Source organism: Scylla paramamosain, chromosome 9, assembly GCF_035594125.1.
Source record: "Scylla paramamosain isolate STU-SP2022 chromosome 9, ASM3559412v1, whole genome shotgun sequence".
Lineage (NCBI taxonomy): Eukaryota > Metazoa > Arthropoda > Malacostraca > Decapoda > Portunidae > Scylla > Scylla paramamosain.
The window spans coordinates 12,205,001-12,217,500 of record NC_087159.1 but is presented as its reverse complement, the minus strand read 5'-3'; the positions used below and the strand labels follow the sequence as shown (position 1 = coordinate 12,217,500).

The 12,500-nt window shown below is 49.2% G+C and overlaps 1 protein-coding gene and 1 pseudogene across 4 annotated transcripts in view; both read left to right on the top strand.

The window, feature by feature from the left end:
* The window catches only part of LOC135103625 (uncharacterized), a 108,677-nt pseudogene extending 100,477 nt beyond the window's left edge, over positions 1-8,200 (top strand).
* Positions 8,201-10,321: 2,121 nt separating this feature from the next.
* The window catches only part of LOC135103624 (UV excision repair protein RAD23 homolog B-like), a 46,136-nt gene continuing 43,957 nt past the window's right edge, over positions 10,322-12,500 (top strand). The window contains exon 1 of one of the 4 annotated variants that reach the window (XM_064010126.1): positions 10,322-11,928. In XM_064010126.1, the coding sequence (XP_063866196.1) occupies positions 11,926-11,928 (3 nt within the window). In that variant the 5' untranslated portion in view covers positions 10,322-11,925. The remainder of the gene's footprint in view (positions 11,929-12,500) is intronic. The other 3 variants (XM_064010111.1, XM_064010116.1, XM_064010119.1) reach the window with 3 other exon arrangements.

Here is a 12,500-nt window from a genome sequence, read left to right as displayed (position 1 = left end):
AGCAAATATTGTCTGCTATGAAGAGTTATTATATTTCCACCCAGCCCATTAGGGAGGTATTGTTAAGGAAACTGTGTGTTTGCCTCATGTAAATAGTGTGTGTGTGTGTGTGTGTGTGTGTGTGTGTGTGTGTGTGTGTGTGTGTGTGTGTGTGTGTGTGTGTGTGTGTGTGTGTGTGTGTGTGTGTGTGTGCTGGAGGAATATTATGCCTACTATGTATGTATGTATATCCTCCGAATCTTTCCTCCACTCGCTCCCTCTGCCTCTGGGCTTTTTCATCCCCTCCCCGCCTCCCATCCCCCATCATCACTTTCGTTCCTTCGCCTGTAAACTGGTTCGAACCTCAAAAGATTTCCCTTAATCAGGTTCAGCTAAGGACTCAAAAATTTCAAAACATCCACAAACACTCCTACACCCTCCCCCTTTCCTGCCCTCCTTTTCATCAAACACTTCACCTTCTCTCCCCATCTTTCTCCTCCGTCCTTTCCTTCAAACACCTCACTTCGCCCCCATCTTACCCTTCCCTCTTTTCCTTTATCACCTGATCTTCTCCGTCCGCTTGTTTACTTTCTTTTCTTCCCTTCCTTCATCACCTTACTTTCCCCTTCCTCTTCTTTCCTTTCGTTCGTATCCGTCGTCTCTTCATCTCCTCCGTCCTTTTATTTTCTTTCCTCTTTACATTTTCATCTCTGCTCCTTTCTTCCCTTTTTGCTTTCCTTTCTTTCATCTCTCCATCTCTTCTTTTATCTTCTTTCCTTCATCACCTCATATCGTCCCTTCCTTTTTCTCTCTTACTCTTTCATTCATCACCACGTCCTTTTTTCTTCCTAGCATTCTTGTCTCCCCATTCGTATCCTATTTTAATATTTTTTCTTTTCCCCGTACATTCCTCTTTCTTTTTTTCTCTTTCCCTTTCTATATTTCCTCGCTGTGGTTTCCCAGTCACCCTAGCATATATTTTTTCCTTCTTTCCCTTCATCCTTCCTGCCTCTCTTCCTCCCTCTCAGTTATTCGTCTTTCCCGCTTCCTCTCTTTCCTTCCTTCCTTCCTTCCTTCTCTCATCGGCTTTCCTTCACTTCATCCTCGCTTCCTGTAAACACTCTTATGTGTAAGCCAGGTATACTTTCTGATTTACACACACACACACACACACACACACACACACACACACACACACACACACACACACACACACACACACACACACACACACACACACACACACACACACACACACGGGAGGGGGGCGGCTGTTGCTTTCGTTTTCCTTCCTTCCGTTTTCTCTTACAAAAATGTTCTCACATCCCTGAATGTTAAACTAAATGGTGTATTTATTTTTATGCGTGTTATTTCTTGTCCCCGCTTAAATTATCTGACTTAAATTGTCCTTCCCCTCTAATTTCTCTCTCTCTCTCTCTCTCTCTCTCTCTCTCTCTCTCTCTCTCTCTCTCTCTCTCTCTCTCTCTCTCTCTCTCTCTCTCTCTCTCTCTCTCTCTCTCTCTCTCTCTCTCTCTCTCTCTTAGTCTATTCCTTTTCCCTTGCTTTTATTTGTTTTAGTTCATATATATATTTTTTATTTTTTTTCCTTGTCCACCCCTTCCTTCCCCCTCTTTAGCTTTCATTCTTTTCTTCCTTTCTTTCTTTATTATTCAACGCTCCTCTCAATTTTTCCCTTTCCTTCCTGTCTGTCTTTCTTTCTCTTTCCCTGTTTCCTCTCATTCTTGACTTGTTTACACCCCTTTCCCACATTCCTTTTTTTTCCCCTTTTCTGTGTCCTCTTTTCCTTCTCGTTCCTCTCATCATTCATCCATTCAATTTCTCTCTTCCTCACTTTGTCTTCCCTTCCTTCCCCTTTCCCTTTTATTTTTTTCCCTCTCGTGCACCGTGACCTCTCTTCTTTCCCTTTCCTCTGCTCATTCGTATTCTTTTTTCTTCCTCACTGTGTCCTCGCTTTCCTTCTCCTCTCACCCGTCTTCCTTACTTTCCTCATACTCTCCTCTCCTCCCTACTCTCCTTCTCCCACCCCCGCCCGTCCTCAGGTTCTCATTAGCACGGGTCTGGCGCCGGCTAAGTGGTGCCCGACCATAAAGGAGTGACGGCAGACGAGCACGAGGAGACGAGCTGTAGCAGGGGAGAAGGGTGGTGGCAGAGAGAGGAAACGTGAGAGGGTGGTATCGGAGGAAGGAACGTTGGTGCCTCGTGTGTGTGTGTGTGTGTGTGTGTGTGTGTGTGTGTGTGTGTGTGTGTGTGTGTGTGTGTGTGTGTGTGCAGCACTGTGTGGTGTATTGAAGTGCAACTGGATGTCATGCTGTTTATATTTGATCTTTTTCTCTCCCTTCATAAACTGGCCAGACTTTCCATGTCTGACAGCTGCCTGCAACTTTTATAACACGAATATTGAAAGCAAGGAGTCCTGAGGGCCACGGGGGACTGGACGAGGGGAGGGAAAGCCACACATATGACTCATAGGACACTCACTCATTGTGCCCTCGCCCACTGCCTGTGCTCATAAATACATGTGTATTCCATTTTGTGGAAGTGTTACGATGTCACTTATTGTTATTTTTTGTTATTGTCCATGTTGTGGATGGTTACTAACGTGTAGTCATGTCGCAGGATGGTGAAGATGCAAGCGGTGCAGTCGGCGCTGGCCATCAGGCGGCAGCGATCCAGGCGAGAGGATGCACGGCGGGCCAAGGAGCGGCGGGCCAGCGGGGCGTCGCTGTCCACGCCGCGGCCCTCCGTGGTCACACCTGGACGGCCGGGTGTACTTTAATGAGGAGCGGGAGAACAAGCGGCTGCTGGGGCAGGTGACCATGTTCCACGGTGGGCTCCGTGTTCATCGTGATCGGCCTCATGCTCACCATCACGTCCCTGGTGCCCGGCTACGTCAAAAGGCACCCACGCCGGAGCGACGCAACGACCTGCTGGGTACCGGCTGCTTCTGTGTGATTCCTGGGCGGCGTGCTCACCACCATCAGCCGCTTCGTCTCCAACAACGAGGAGGAGGAGCTCAACAAGTACATCAAGGGTCGCCTCTCGCGCGCTCCAAGTCCTGGCCACCGGCTGGTGCGGGACGCGGAAAGCGGACTGTCAACGCCTACCCGCGAGCGGCGCAATAAGCCTAATCAAAACGGTGTGGCCGTCCACTCACCGGCCAAGACCGCTCACAGTGGCCCGAAGACACCCACCAAGAAGACTGAAGCCAAACACTCAACCCTCCCCCTTGAGCAAGGAACCTGAGGCCACCAGCAGCGCGTCACCACCCGAGGAAGAGTCGGTCATGAATCCCTCGGCCTCCATGGAGCCTGTGCTCTCCCGCATCCTGGAAGAGGACGAGAACGACGGAGAGGCAACGACTGAGCCCATCGACTCTACGCCGGAGTCATCTCTGACACCCACGTCTCCCTTGGAAACCCAAGGGCTGCTGGAGCGTCACCACGGCGCACCAAGAAAGGGTTCCAAGTCGTCCTCCAAAAGCTCCAGCAAAAGCTCTCGCCATTCCGGAGTCTAGAGGACGAGCGACAAGCACCGCGAAAGTTCCCGCCTCGGGTGGCCTACGTCTGAGTCCTGCGGCCCAGAGAAATCGTTGGCTTGAGGAGGAAGTCGTCATCCACACACAGTGCTGGCTGGGTGGCGCCCCTCAGAACATGGTCGCCGTCAGCAAAATTTCTACTACGTACATATTCTCCTTTCCTTCTTCCTGGATGCCCCGCGTGCCAGAGAACACACCTGACGGCCGACCCTCACCCTGACTTGCCATGGCGCTCGCCTGTCCGCACACCGCGGCTGCTTGCTGATTGATTGGTCGAGAGAGAGAGAGAGAGAGAGAGAGAGAGAGAGAGAGAGAGAGAGTGAGAGAGAGAGAGAGAGAGACGAGAGAATGTACACGTAACGACAAACACACAAATCTGCAAACCCCAGCCCGGCTTTTCCTCTTGCCCCGTCCCGCCCCGCCCTGCTCGGTGTGAGCACAGACAGCCTGTGTCGCTCGCCACCACCACCATCACCACCACCACCACCACCACCACCTCCACCACCACCACCTCCACCACCACCACCGCCGCCTGTCCCAGGGAAGGTGGAAGAGTGCTGTACCTCAAAATTCTCCAAAATATCCTGACCTTTTAACCTCCTCGAAAAGATAATCAGTTTTCTAACAGGAAACTTAAGAAAGAACATTCACGTAACATTGCGGGCACCAAATAATTTAAACTCCGCCGCACAGTTTGTTATTAAAATTCTTGTCGCATCTTATGAAATTGCAAGTCACGTTATAAGCAAATGAAGGAGATCTTAGCGGGAATCTCCCGAAGGTGGCGGCATCGAGCCAGCGGACGAGACTTAGCATGGCGTAAGGCGTGTGCTGCGTGGTGGCAAGGGCGTAGCGCCGCGCCAGGTGAGCGTCAGGGTGTGGGACGGGTGAGTGCCGCGTCCGTCTGTCGGGTCATCAAAGGTCAGGTGGGATTGCCTTGCCACGCCCCTCCTCCTCCTCCTCCTCCTCCTCCTCCTCCTCCTCCTCCTCCTCCTCCTCCTCCTCCTCCTCCTCCTTTCCCGGGGTCGCCGACGGCCAGCCACCTACAGGAGAATAAGAAACAATGGATCGTGAAGCAGAAAAGACTTAACATTGAGTTTTTGTGTTATTTGTCCAGCGAAGAATGAAGAGCATGTCAGCAGGACGCTTAATGGAAGACAGCACACTTTTTCTACTCTCCTCCTACACACCCTTTGAACGTAGCTTACACCTGCCTGTCTGTCTGTCTGTTTGTCTGTCCGCTGCACTCTTTCTGTCTTCTTGTTTTACTCCTTTCTTTCCTTCTCTTGCAGCTCACTCGTCTCGGTTATCTAATGTTGTATGGTCCTTCTTCCCTTCCTCTCTATTTTTGTTGTCTTTCATCATTATTTCTATTTCACTGTGTTCCTCTTCTTCTTCTTCTTCTTCTTCTTCTTCTTCTTCTTCTTCTTCTTCTTCTTCTTCTTCTTCTTCTTCTTCTTCTTCTTCTTCTTCTTCTCCTCCTCCTCCTCCTCCTCCTCCTCCTCCTCCTCCTCCTCCTCCTCCTCCTCCTCCTCCTCCTCCTCCTCCTCCTCCTCCTCCTCCTCTTCCCTGAATTACTCATAATCAAAACAAGGTCATGACGTCACTAGTGCCCCTCACTCCCTTCACCTTTCTCTCTATTTAGGTTCTTGTTTTACAGAATTGTTTTCCCCCACACTCCATCCCTCTGTGCCACAGCCTCGCCGCCTCGGACCCTGCCTGCAGCAAACAGCCCTCCTCTCTCCAGATTACTCCCGCTTCTAACTGTCCCTCACATCCCAGGAAGCACGTGATCTTCCTTCTCACACCTGCAAGGGTCCGGGGGTCGAGGCTCCTTTACAAAGCTCTTCTGACCTTGACAATTGCTACCTGAACGTAATTTCTTTTATAATATTCTACAAGCTTTAAATTATTTGATACAAAGTTAAGTCTCTGCCCGCTCAAAGCAGAATTATTTTTATATCAGAGTTCATTGCTGTACACACATAATGTATTCTGCATTTAGCCGCCATAATATTAGTTTATATATTTTACTAAGAGCGCGAGCTAGACGAGAGACTAGTCTAGTTCTAGGTCACTGTTTATATCTATACCGCAGACAGTTTTTGTAAACGATCTTTCTTCTCGACCAATCCGAAATTCAGTGCCAATGTTATGACCTTAGCCAGCGGCGACGCTGCCTCTCCTGCCAGGGGCGAGGAGTCACTGGCTGCGTTTTCATGTGTCGCAGTTTTGTGTCTTTATGATAGTTTATATCTCGCACACGTGTGTGACGGACATAGGCCTTCGCAGAGTATTTTTATATGGAAGTAGTTCATTGTTTATCGTTTGGTGGGAATTCGTCATAAAGTGATAAATAATGGAAACGTAATCGATAGTGTGAATTATTTATGATGCGACGAAGGCGACAAAGCTCCACGACAAAGAATAGCTCCCATAGTGACTTTTTTATAACGTGAGGAAAATATTACTAAGCTTAGGGACTAGTTGAGCGTGTGACTAGCGTACTACTGACTGTAATAGTACTTGTGGATGAGCCTGGCGAGCCTCGCCTCGGCCAGGAGGCGGTGACCCGGTGACCCGCTCCTCGCCAGCCTCATAATAACTCCCTAATGGTAAGGAAGCGACGCACAGATAACAATATATATAAAATAGTATTAATTCTGTCACTTTGTACAGGATATCTGGTCGCCGCAAGGCAGACGTAACGTTTAAGCGTCATTTATTGTGCTGCGAAAAGAAAATTATATCCACTCTAGCGAATCTTGCCGCAGCTGTTACTCAACAGACTTCTCAAGCTTCATGCTTCTCTCACGCTTCTTTACGGCCCCGCTGTTGGCCTCAAGGTAGTGTGATAAAGGTCGTAGACAGCATAAACAAAATATCTTGCACTACTTTTTAAACTTTGTAATTTGGGCCTGATGAGGGGACACTGTCATCTCCACTATCACGGTGAAGCGTTCCCTTTGAGGCGATCCAACAACACTGACGCTGCTGCCGAAAGTCTGTACCACGCCAGCGCATCTTTACTTTCCTGTAGACACCTTTGGGCATTCCATCTCCCATCTCTGACAGGCACACACACACCCTCGAGTCCTCCCTTGTACACCGTCAGTGTCCAACATGGGCAGTGTAACGCCTTGTTCTGTCCTCTGTAACACCCGCCTCTCCCCCCTCCAAGCATCTCGCGGTGACCTGGTCTGCTGTGTATAACTTGTACATAGATATACATACATACGTCATTCTCCGGCCATGGGGGGAGGCGAAGGTTGGGCTGACTGGCTGCGAGGAATGGGGAGGGGAAGGTGGAGTAAGGGCGGATGGTGTTACTTGGTCTTTGTGTTGCTTCATGTGGTACGTTGTGAGTGTGTCCCGCGACAGTGAGTCAGCCCAACTCCTTCCTGTCCCCGTGCCGGGCCTTCGAGTACATTAATTCCGCATTGCCTTCTGGTTCCCGTTTATCCACGTTTCTTGTCTCTCTTCACTCCAGACCTCCACATCCTCCTCTTACCGTGGAATATACATAATATAAATATACATAATATAAATAAAGAAATAATTACTATATTTATGTAGCTCCTAGGAACCCAGATTATCAAGTCACTTAAATAACAGCCACTACGTACTACCGCCGACCTTGACCTTTGTCGCTTTGTCACACACTTACATACTCGATGGTGATGAAAACCGCCGCCGCTACAACTGCATAACTGCCTCACCCCGCGGACAACAAACATTCAAGCTTTTATTTTGTGCATTTCTCCCTCCCCCCTCCTCCGCGGGCCCTACAAATCCTGCCTCCGTGCGCCTCCACCCCTCTTCCTCTCACCGCAGTTTCTGTCTCACTCTTACCGTTTCTCGCCTGTCCAGTCATGTTCTGTCCTGTCGCCCGTCTCACGCCATAACTACCAACAGCAGTGTCAATTAAAATATATATAAAGACAAGGGACTAACCCCCCCATCTCTCCACCCCTGTCCCCTCCTTCCTTGTCATGTTTGTTTGACACGAATCACCTCGTTTATACTTTAATTCTTTCTGTGATAATGACCGACATGCAATGGCGTGACTCCAGACCATGGGATGTGGTGATTGGAGTCCGCCCTCCTGTCTGTCTGTCTGTCTGTCTGTGTCTGTCTATCTTTTCGTCTGTCTGTAAATCTGTCTTGCATTACACTGAAAGAAACTTGGTTACTTGTTTCAGTCAGTCTTGAAAATGAAGAAAAAATAAAAATCATCATAATTCGCAAGACGTCTTTTCAGAACACGACTTTGTCACACACACACACACACACACACACACACAAAAAGAAAAAAACAGAATTTTTCAAACACTTTTATTTGTAACGTTTACAGAGGGTGAATAAAAACACACCACAGACCCCCCGCGTCAAGCCATGGGGGTAAGTTTTAAGAGTTTTAGTTTCGGATAAAAAAGTTAGTGTTTGTAGGGCCACAGATTTATGGGGAACACCCGCGCACCCGCCCGCCCCATCACCCTCTCAGTGCGCCCCCACCTGTGTCCACCTGTCTCCTTAGCGTTCAGCAGGGTTGTCCTGCACACCAAAGAATCTCATTTTAGTGTTGTTTTTAAGCCTACCGTTTGATGTTAAGATTTCTATATCTTTTGTATCGAATCTATTTGAATAAACATATGTAACCTGTGCTTTGTCTGGTTTTCTTTGTGTGTGTTTGTTTGTGTGTGTGTGTGTGTATGTGTGTGTGTGTGTGTGTGTGTGTGTGTCATTTTTCTTTTTCTCTTATTCTTTTCAGTGATAAAATTCATGTTTCATTTTCCCTTTAGAGAGTGTTTCGTTTACGTGAACGTTTTGAATAATATACCTTGTGTACTACTACTACTACTACTACTACTACTACTACTACTACTACTACTACTACTACTATCATTCCTACTTTCATCTGTATTACCAATGAATTATTGAGAGTTAAAGAGCTACTCTTACTTCCACTATCAATGGATTACTGACAGTGAAAGAACGATGTGGACACAAAGACAAAACAAAGAACTGGACAGAAAGTAAAAGAAAAGCATACCCTCGCTTTCTCTCCACATTGTTACAGGAAAGAAAAGTTTAAATCAACATCACCAAAGAGAGAAATATATTTGAGATGTTTCCTTAACACTGCTTAGTGTTCAAGTTGATCCATCTCCTTCAAGCGACTGAATATAAACTACGAAACCTTTGAAAAGCAACGCGCAGCTCCCCCTTACCTTCCCTTCCCCGAGACTTAGCAGCACATGGACGGGTAACTCACGCATTTCTTTTAACACACGAGATAAAGGGGTGACTGCAATATTTTTCAGTACCACAGTATACAAAGAAGTGGCGTTGATTTAGTAGGGTATTAAATGAAGACGTCAGCATTATTTTTCCCGCAGCATGAAGTAAGCGAAGAGATTAGTGATTGTTGTTAATATGCTGGGCGTAAAAATGCAGGCAATAGGATTAAGCGAAAGTAAGAAATAGGGTTGCTTGTTAGGAGGCAGCCGTGTGTTAGTTATCTGAATGGACAGTGATGAGTTTTATGCCCTGCAGCGGGTCAGCGGCAGATACACGTAAGCTGCTCAATAGAGAGGCTAATAGCGAACACTGGCCATGGTATTTGTGCCTCTGTATATTGACTCGGGATTATTAAAGAGAGAGAGAGAGAGAGAGAGAGAGAGAGAGAGAGAGAGAGAGAGAGAGAGAGAGAGAGAGAGAGAGAGAGATGACAAAAGAAAGTGTTCCTCAATAGTCAGGCGTATTTCACTTAGAAACGTCATGGTCAAGGAAGGAAATACACCCACCCACCTACCCAGTCACCCACCCACACAAACACACAGCCTCCTCCTCCTCCTCCTCCTCCTCCTCCTCCAGAAAAGACAAAGGACTCTGAAGGAGCGTAGAAATCAAACCCAGGGAATCACGCTGGAGGGACACAGTGGCCGCGCCTCGCCAGGAAGTCCACTCACTTGGAACAATTGTGTCTGAGGCTCAGGAAAGCGTTAATCAGGGAAATAAATAGAAAGATAAACAGAAAGATATGTTAATAAGTACATATTTTGACGAGAGAGAGAGAGAGAGAGAGAGAGAGAGAGAGAGAGAGAGAGAGAGAGAGAGAGAGAGAGAGAGAGAGAGAGAGAGAGATTAATATTCAAAACCCTAATTTTTTTTTACCTCTCATTGTCACTGCTACTCATCTTACCCCCTTCTGCCCTCCTTCCCTCCTTGCCTCTCTCCTTTCCTCTTCCTGTCCTTTCTTCCCGTCCTTTCCTTTCCTTTCTTACTTCTGACTTCGCCTCCTTCCTTCACTTCTCGTCTTTCTCCTTCCTTCCTTTCCTAGCCTCCCCCTTTCCTCTTGCTCTCCTTCCTTCTATCTCTCCTTTCTTCATTTCCTTCTTCACACCTTGCCTCCTTCCTTCCTTTCATTCTTCCTTGTATTTTCTCCTCTTTGCTTCCCTCCTTCTTTCTGTTCTTCCTTCTATTCCATTTCTCTTCTCACCCTGTCTCCCTCTGTCCTTCACTCCTTGCATCCCTCTTTTTTCTTCCTTCTTATCCTTCTTTCCTTCTGTTCCTCCTTGGCTTCTTTCTTTCCTCTTTGGTTTCTTCCTCCCCCTCTATCCTCCTCTCCTTCACTCCCATTCTTCCTTCTATCCCTCCTCTTCTTGCTATTTTCCTTCTCAACTTGTCTCTTTCCATCCCTCCTTGTCTTCCTCCTTCCTTCTTCTCCCTCCTTGTCCTCCCTCTCCTCTTCTATACCTCCTTGCTTTCCTCCTTCCCTTATTGTCCCCCCCTCCTTTCCTCCTTGCGTTTTTCCTCTTTACTCCTATACCTTTCTGTCTCCCTCCTTCCTTCCTTGCCCACTTCCTCTCCTTTTACTCCTTCTATCCATCCTTGCCCTCTTCCTCTCCTTCACCATTTCTATTCATCCTCTATTCCATTTATTCTGTCCTTCCTTGCTTTTCTACTTTTCTTTTTTCCTGTCTCATCTACTTCACTCCTATCCCTCCTTTCCTTCGTCTTCCCTTCTTCCCCTCCTTCCCTCCTTGCCTCCCTTCCTCCCTCATCCCTTCAGTCTCGAGGCGGGAACTGGAGGGGCGGCGTGATGAGGCCCTTGAGACCAGTTCCTGGGAGAAAAATTCACTTCAGAGGGAGGAAATGTTATATTGCGGAGGTGGAAGTGAGTCTGCCCGGTCCGTTGTCCCAGTAAAGGTAGTTGTGTCCCAGTACTGGTGGTTTAGTGCCCCGGTACAGTGGTTCATTGTTCTGGTACAGTAGTTCGTTGTCTGGTTATAGTGATTCATTGTCCCGTTAGTGGTTAATTATCTCGGTTCATGTGGTCTAGTATCTCGGTAAAGAGGTTCATTGTCTCGGTTCATGTGTACCTGTACAGTGGTTCATTGTACCGGTACATGTAGTTTATTGTCCCACTACAGGTAGTTTAGTGTTCCGGTACGGTGGTTCATTTTCCCGGTACAGGTGATTCATTGTTTCCTGACAGGCGGTTCACTGTCATGGTACAGTGGTTTAAAAGTATTGTCCCGGTACAGTGGCTTATTGTCCTTGTAGAGGTGACTGATTGTCCCGTTACGCGTAAATAAATGTCCCGGTATAATGATTCGGTGTCCCGCTACAGGTGGTTGAGTGTCCCAGTACATGTGGTCCATGGTCCTGGTAGGGAGATACAGTTTCAGGGTACACAGCTGTCAGTGTCACGATACAGGTGGTTCAGTGTCCCGGTGTGGAGATTGGATTTCCTGGTGGTGTGGTTCAGCTTCCCATCACAGATGGGTCGCGGCCCCGGCACAGGTGGTTTGTCACAGTAAGGGGTTCAGTGTCCCGGTGCAAGGTTGCAGCGCCCCAGTAGTGGGTGGACGAGTTCCAGGAGAGGTGCCCCCGTGACGAGCGCAAATACGTAGGTGCCAGGTGTCGCCGGCAGTGCCACAGGGGTGGGGGGCCGGGATGGGATGTGCGGGGCCATCACTCCATTCCCTTTAAACCCCGGCAGCGTGCAGAGTCCGTGCGTGGCGGCGTCCTGCCCAAAAATCAATGGTTAGTTTGTGGTGTTCTGGGCGTGTTTCCCGAGGTCGTGTGGACTGTAGGGGCGGCGGCGAGGTGCTGTGTATGGCGTGTGCTGTGCGGTGTGTGGTGGCGCTGCAGCCCCAGCCCTGCGCAGGAGTGGTGGCCTCTGGGGTCCTGCCGGAGTGTTGCAGCCTCAACAGCCGCCCAACCTTCCTCTGGCACCTTCAGCTGAGCCTGGTGCCCCCCCTCCCTCCCACCTGCTGCCGCTCGTCGCCTACACCGGCTGCCCCGCCGTCCTTACCTTCCAGCCTTGAGACGAAATAGTTGGTGTTGGGCGTCGCCCCTGCCCCGGGAACCTCACAGCCATCATGGTAACTATCCCTGCCCTCGCCCTGACCCGCCCTACACCGCCCCGTCCTGCACAGCCCGCACGCTGGACCTCCTCCTCCTCCTACGCCCTGGAAGTGTTGTGCATCCTTCCATCCTCATGCCGCCGACGCTGCCTCCTCTCACTCCTCCTCCCCCTCCCTCCCGCTTCCCTTCCCTTGCCCCCGTTCTGTCGCCGCCACCACCACCACCGCCGCCGCTGCCGTCACCCAACACCCGCAGCCTCCCTCCTCCCCCCGTCAATCAGCCCCCTCTTATCTCCCCCACAAGGTGCTTCCTTCACCCCAACTCTCTCACCCCCTGCTGCTTTCCTTCCCTATAACCCTTTTTCTGTTTCATTTTTCTTTTCCCTCCCTGCCGTCTCCTTTGCCCCCCATTATTCCCCTCCCCATTCTTTTTCTCTTCCCTTCTCTGCTAACATAGATCCGGTTTTCCGTCATCGGCTTGTTCTATTCCATCTCCTTTCCTTCCTCCTCCTCCTCCTCCTCCTCCTCCTCCTCCTCCTCCTCCTCCTCCTCCTCCTCCTCCTCCTCCTCCACCAAAATTATCGCATTTA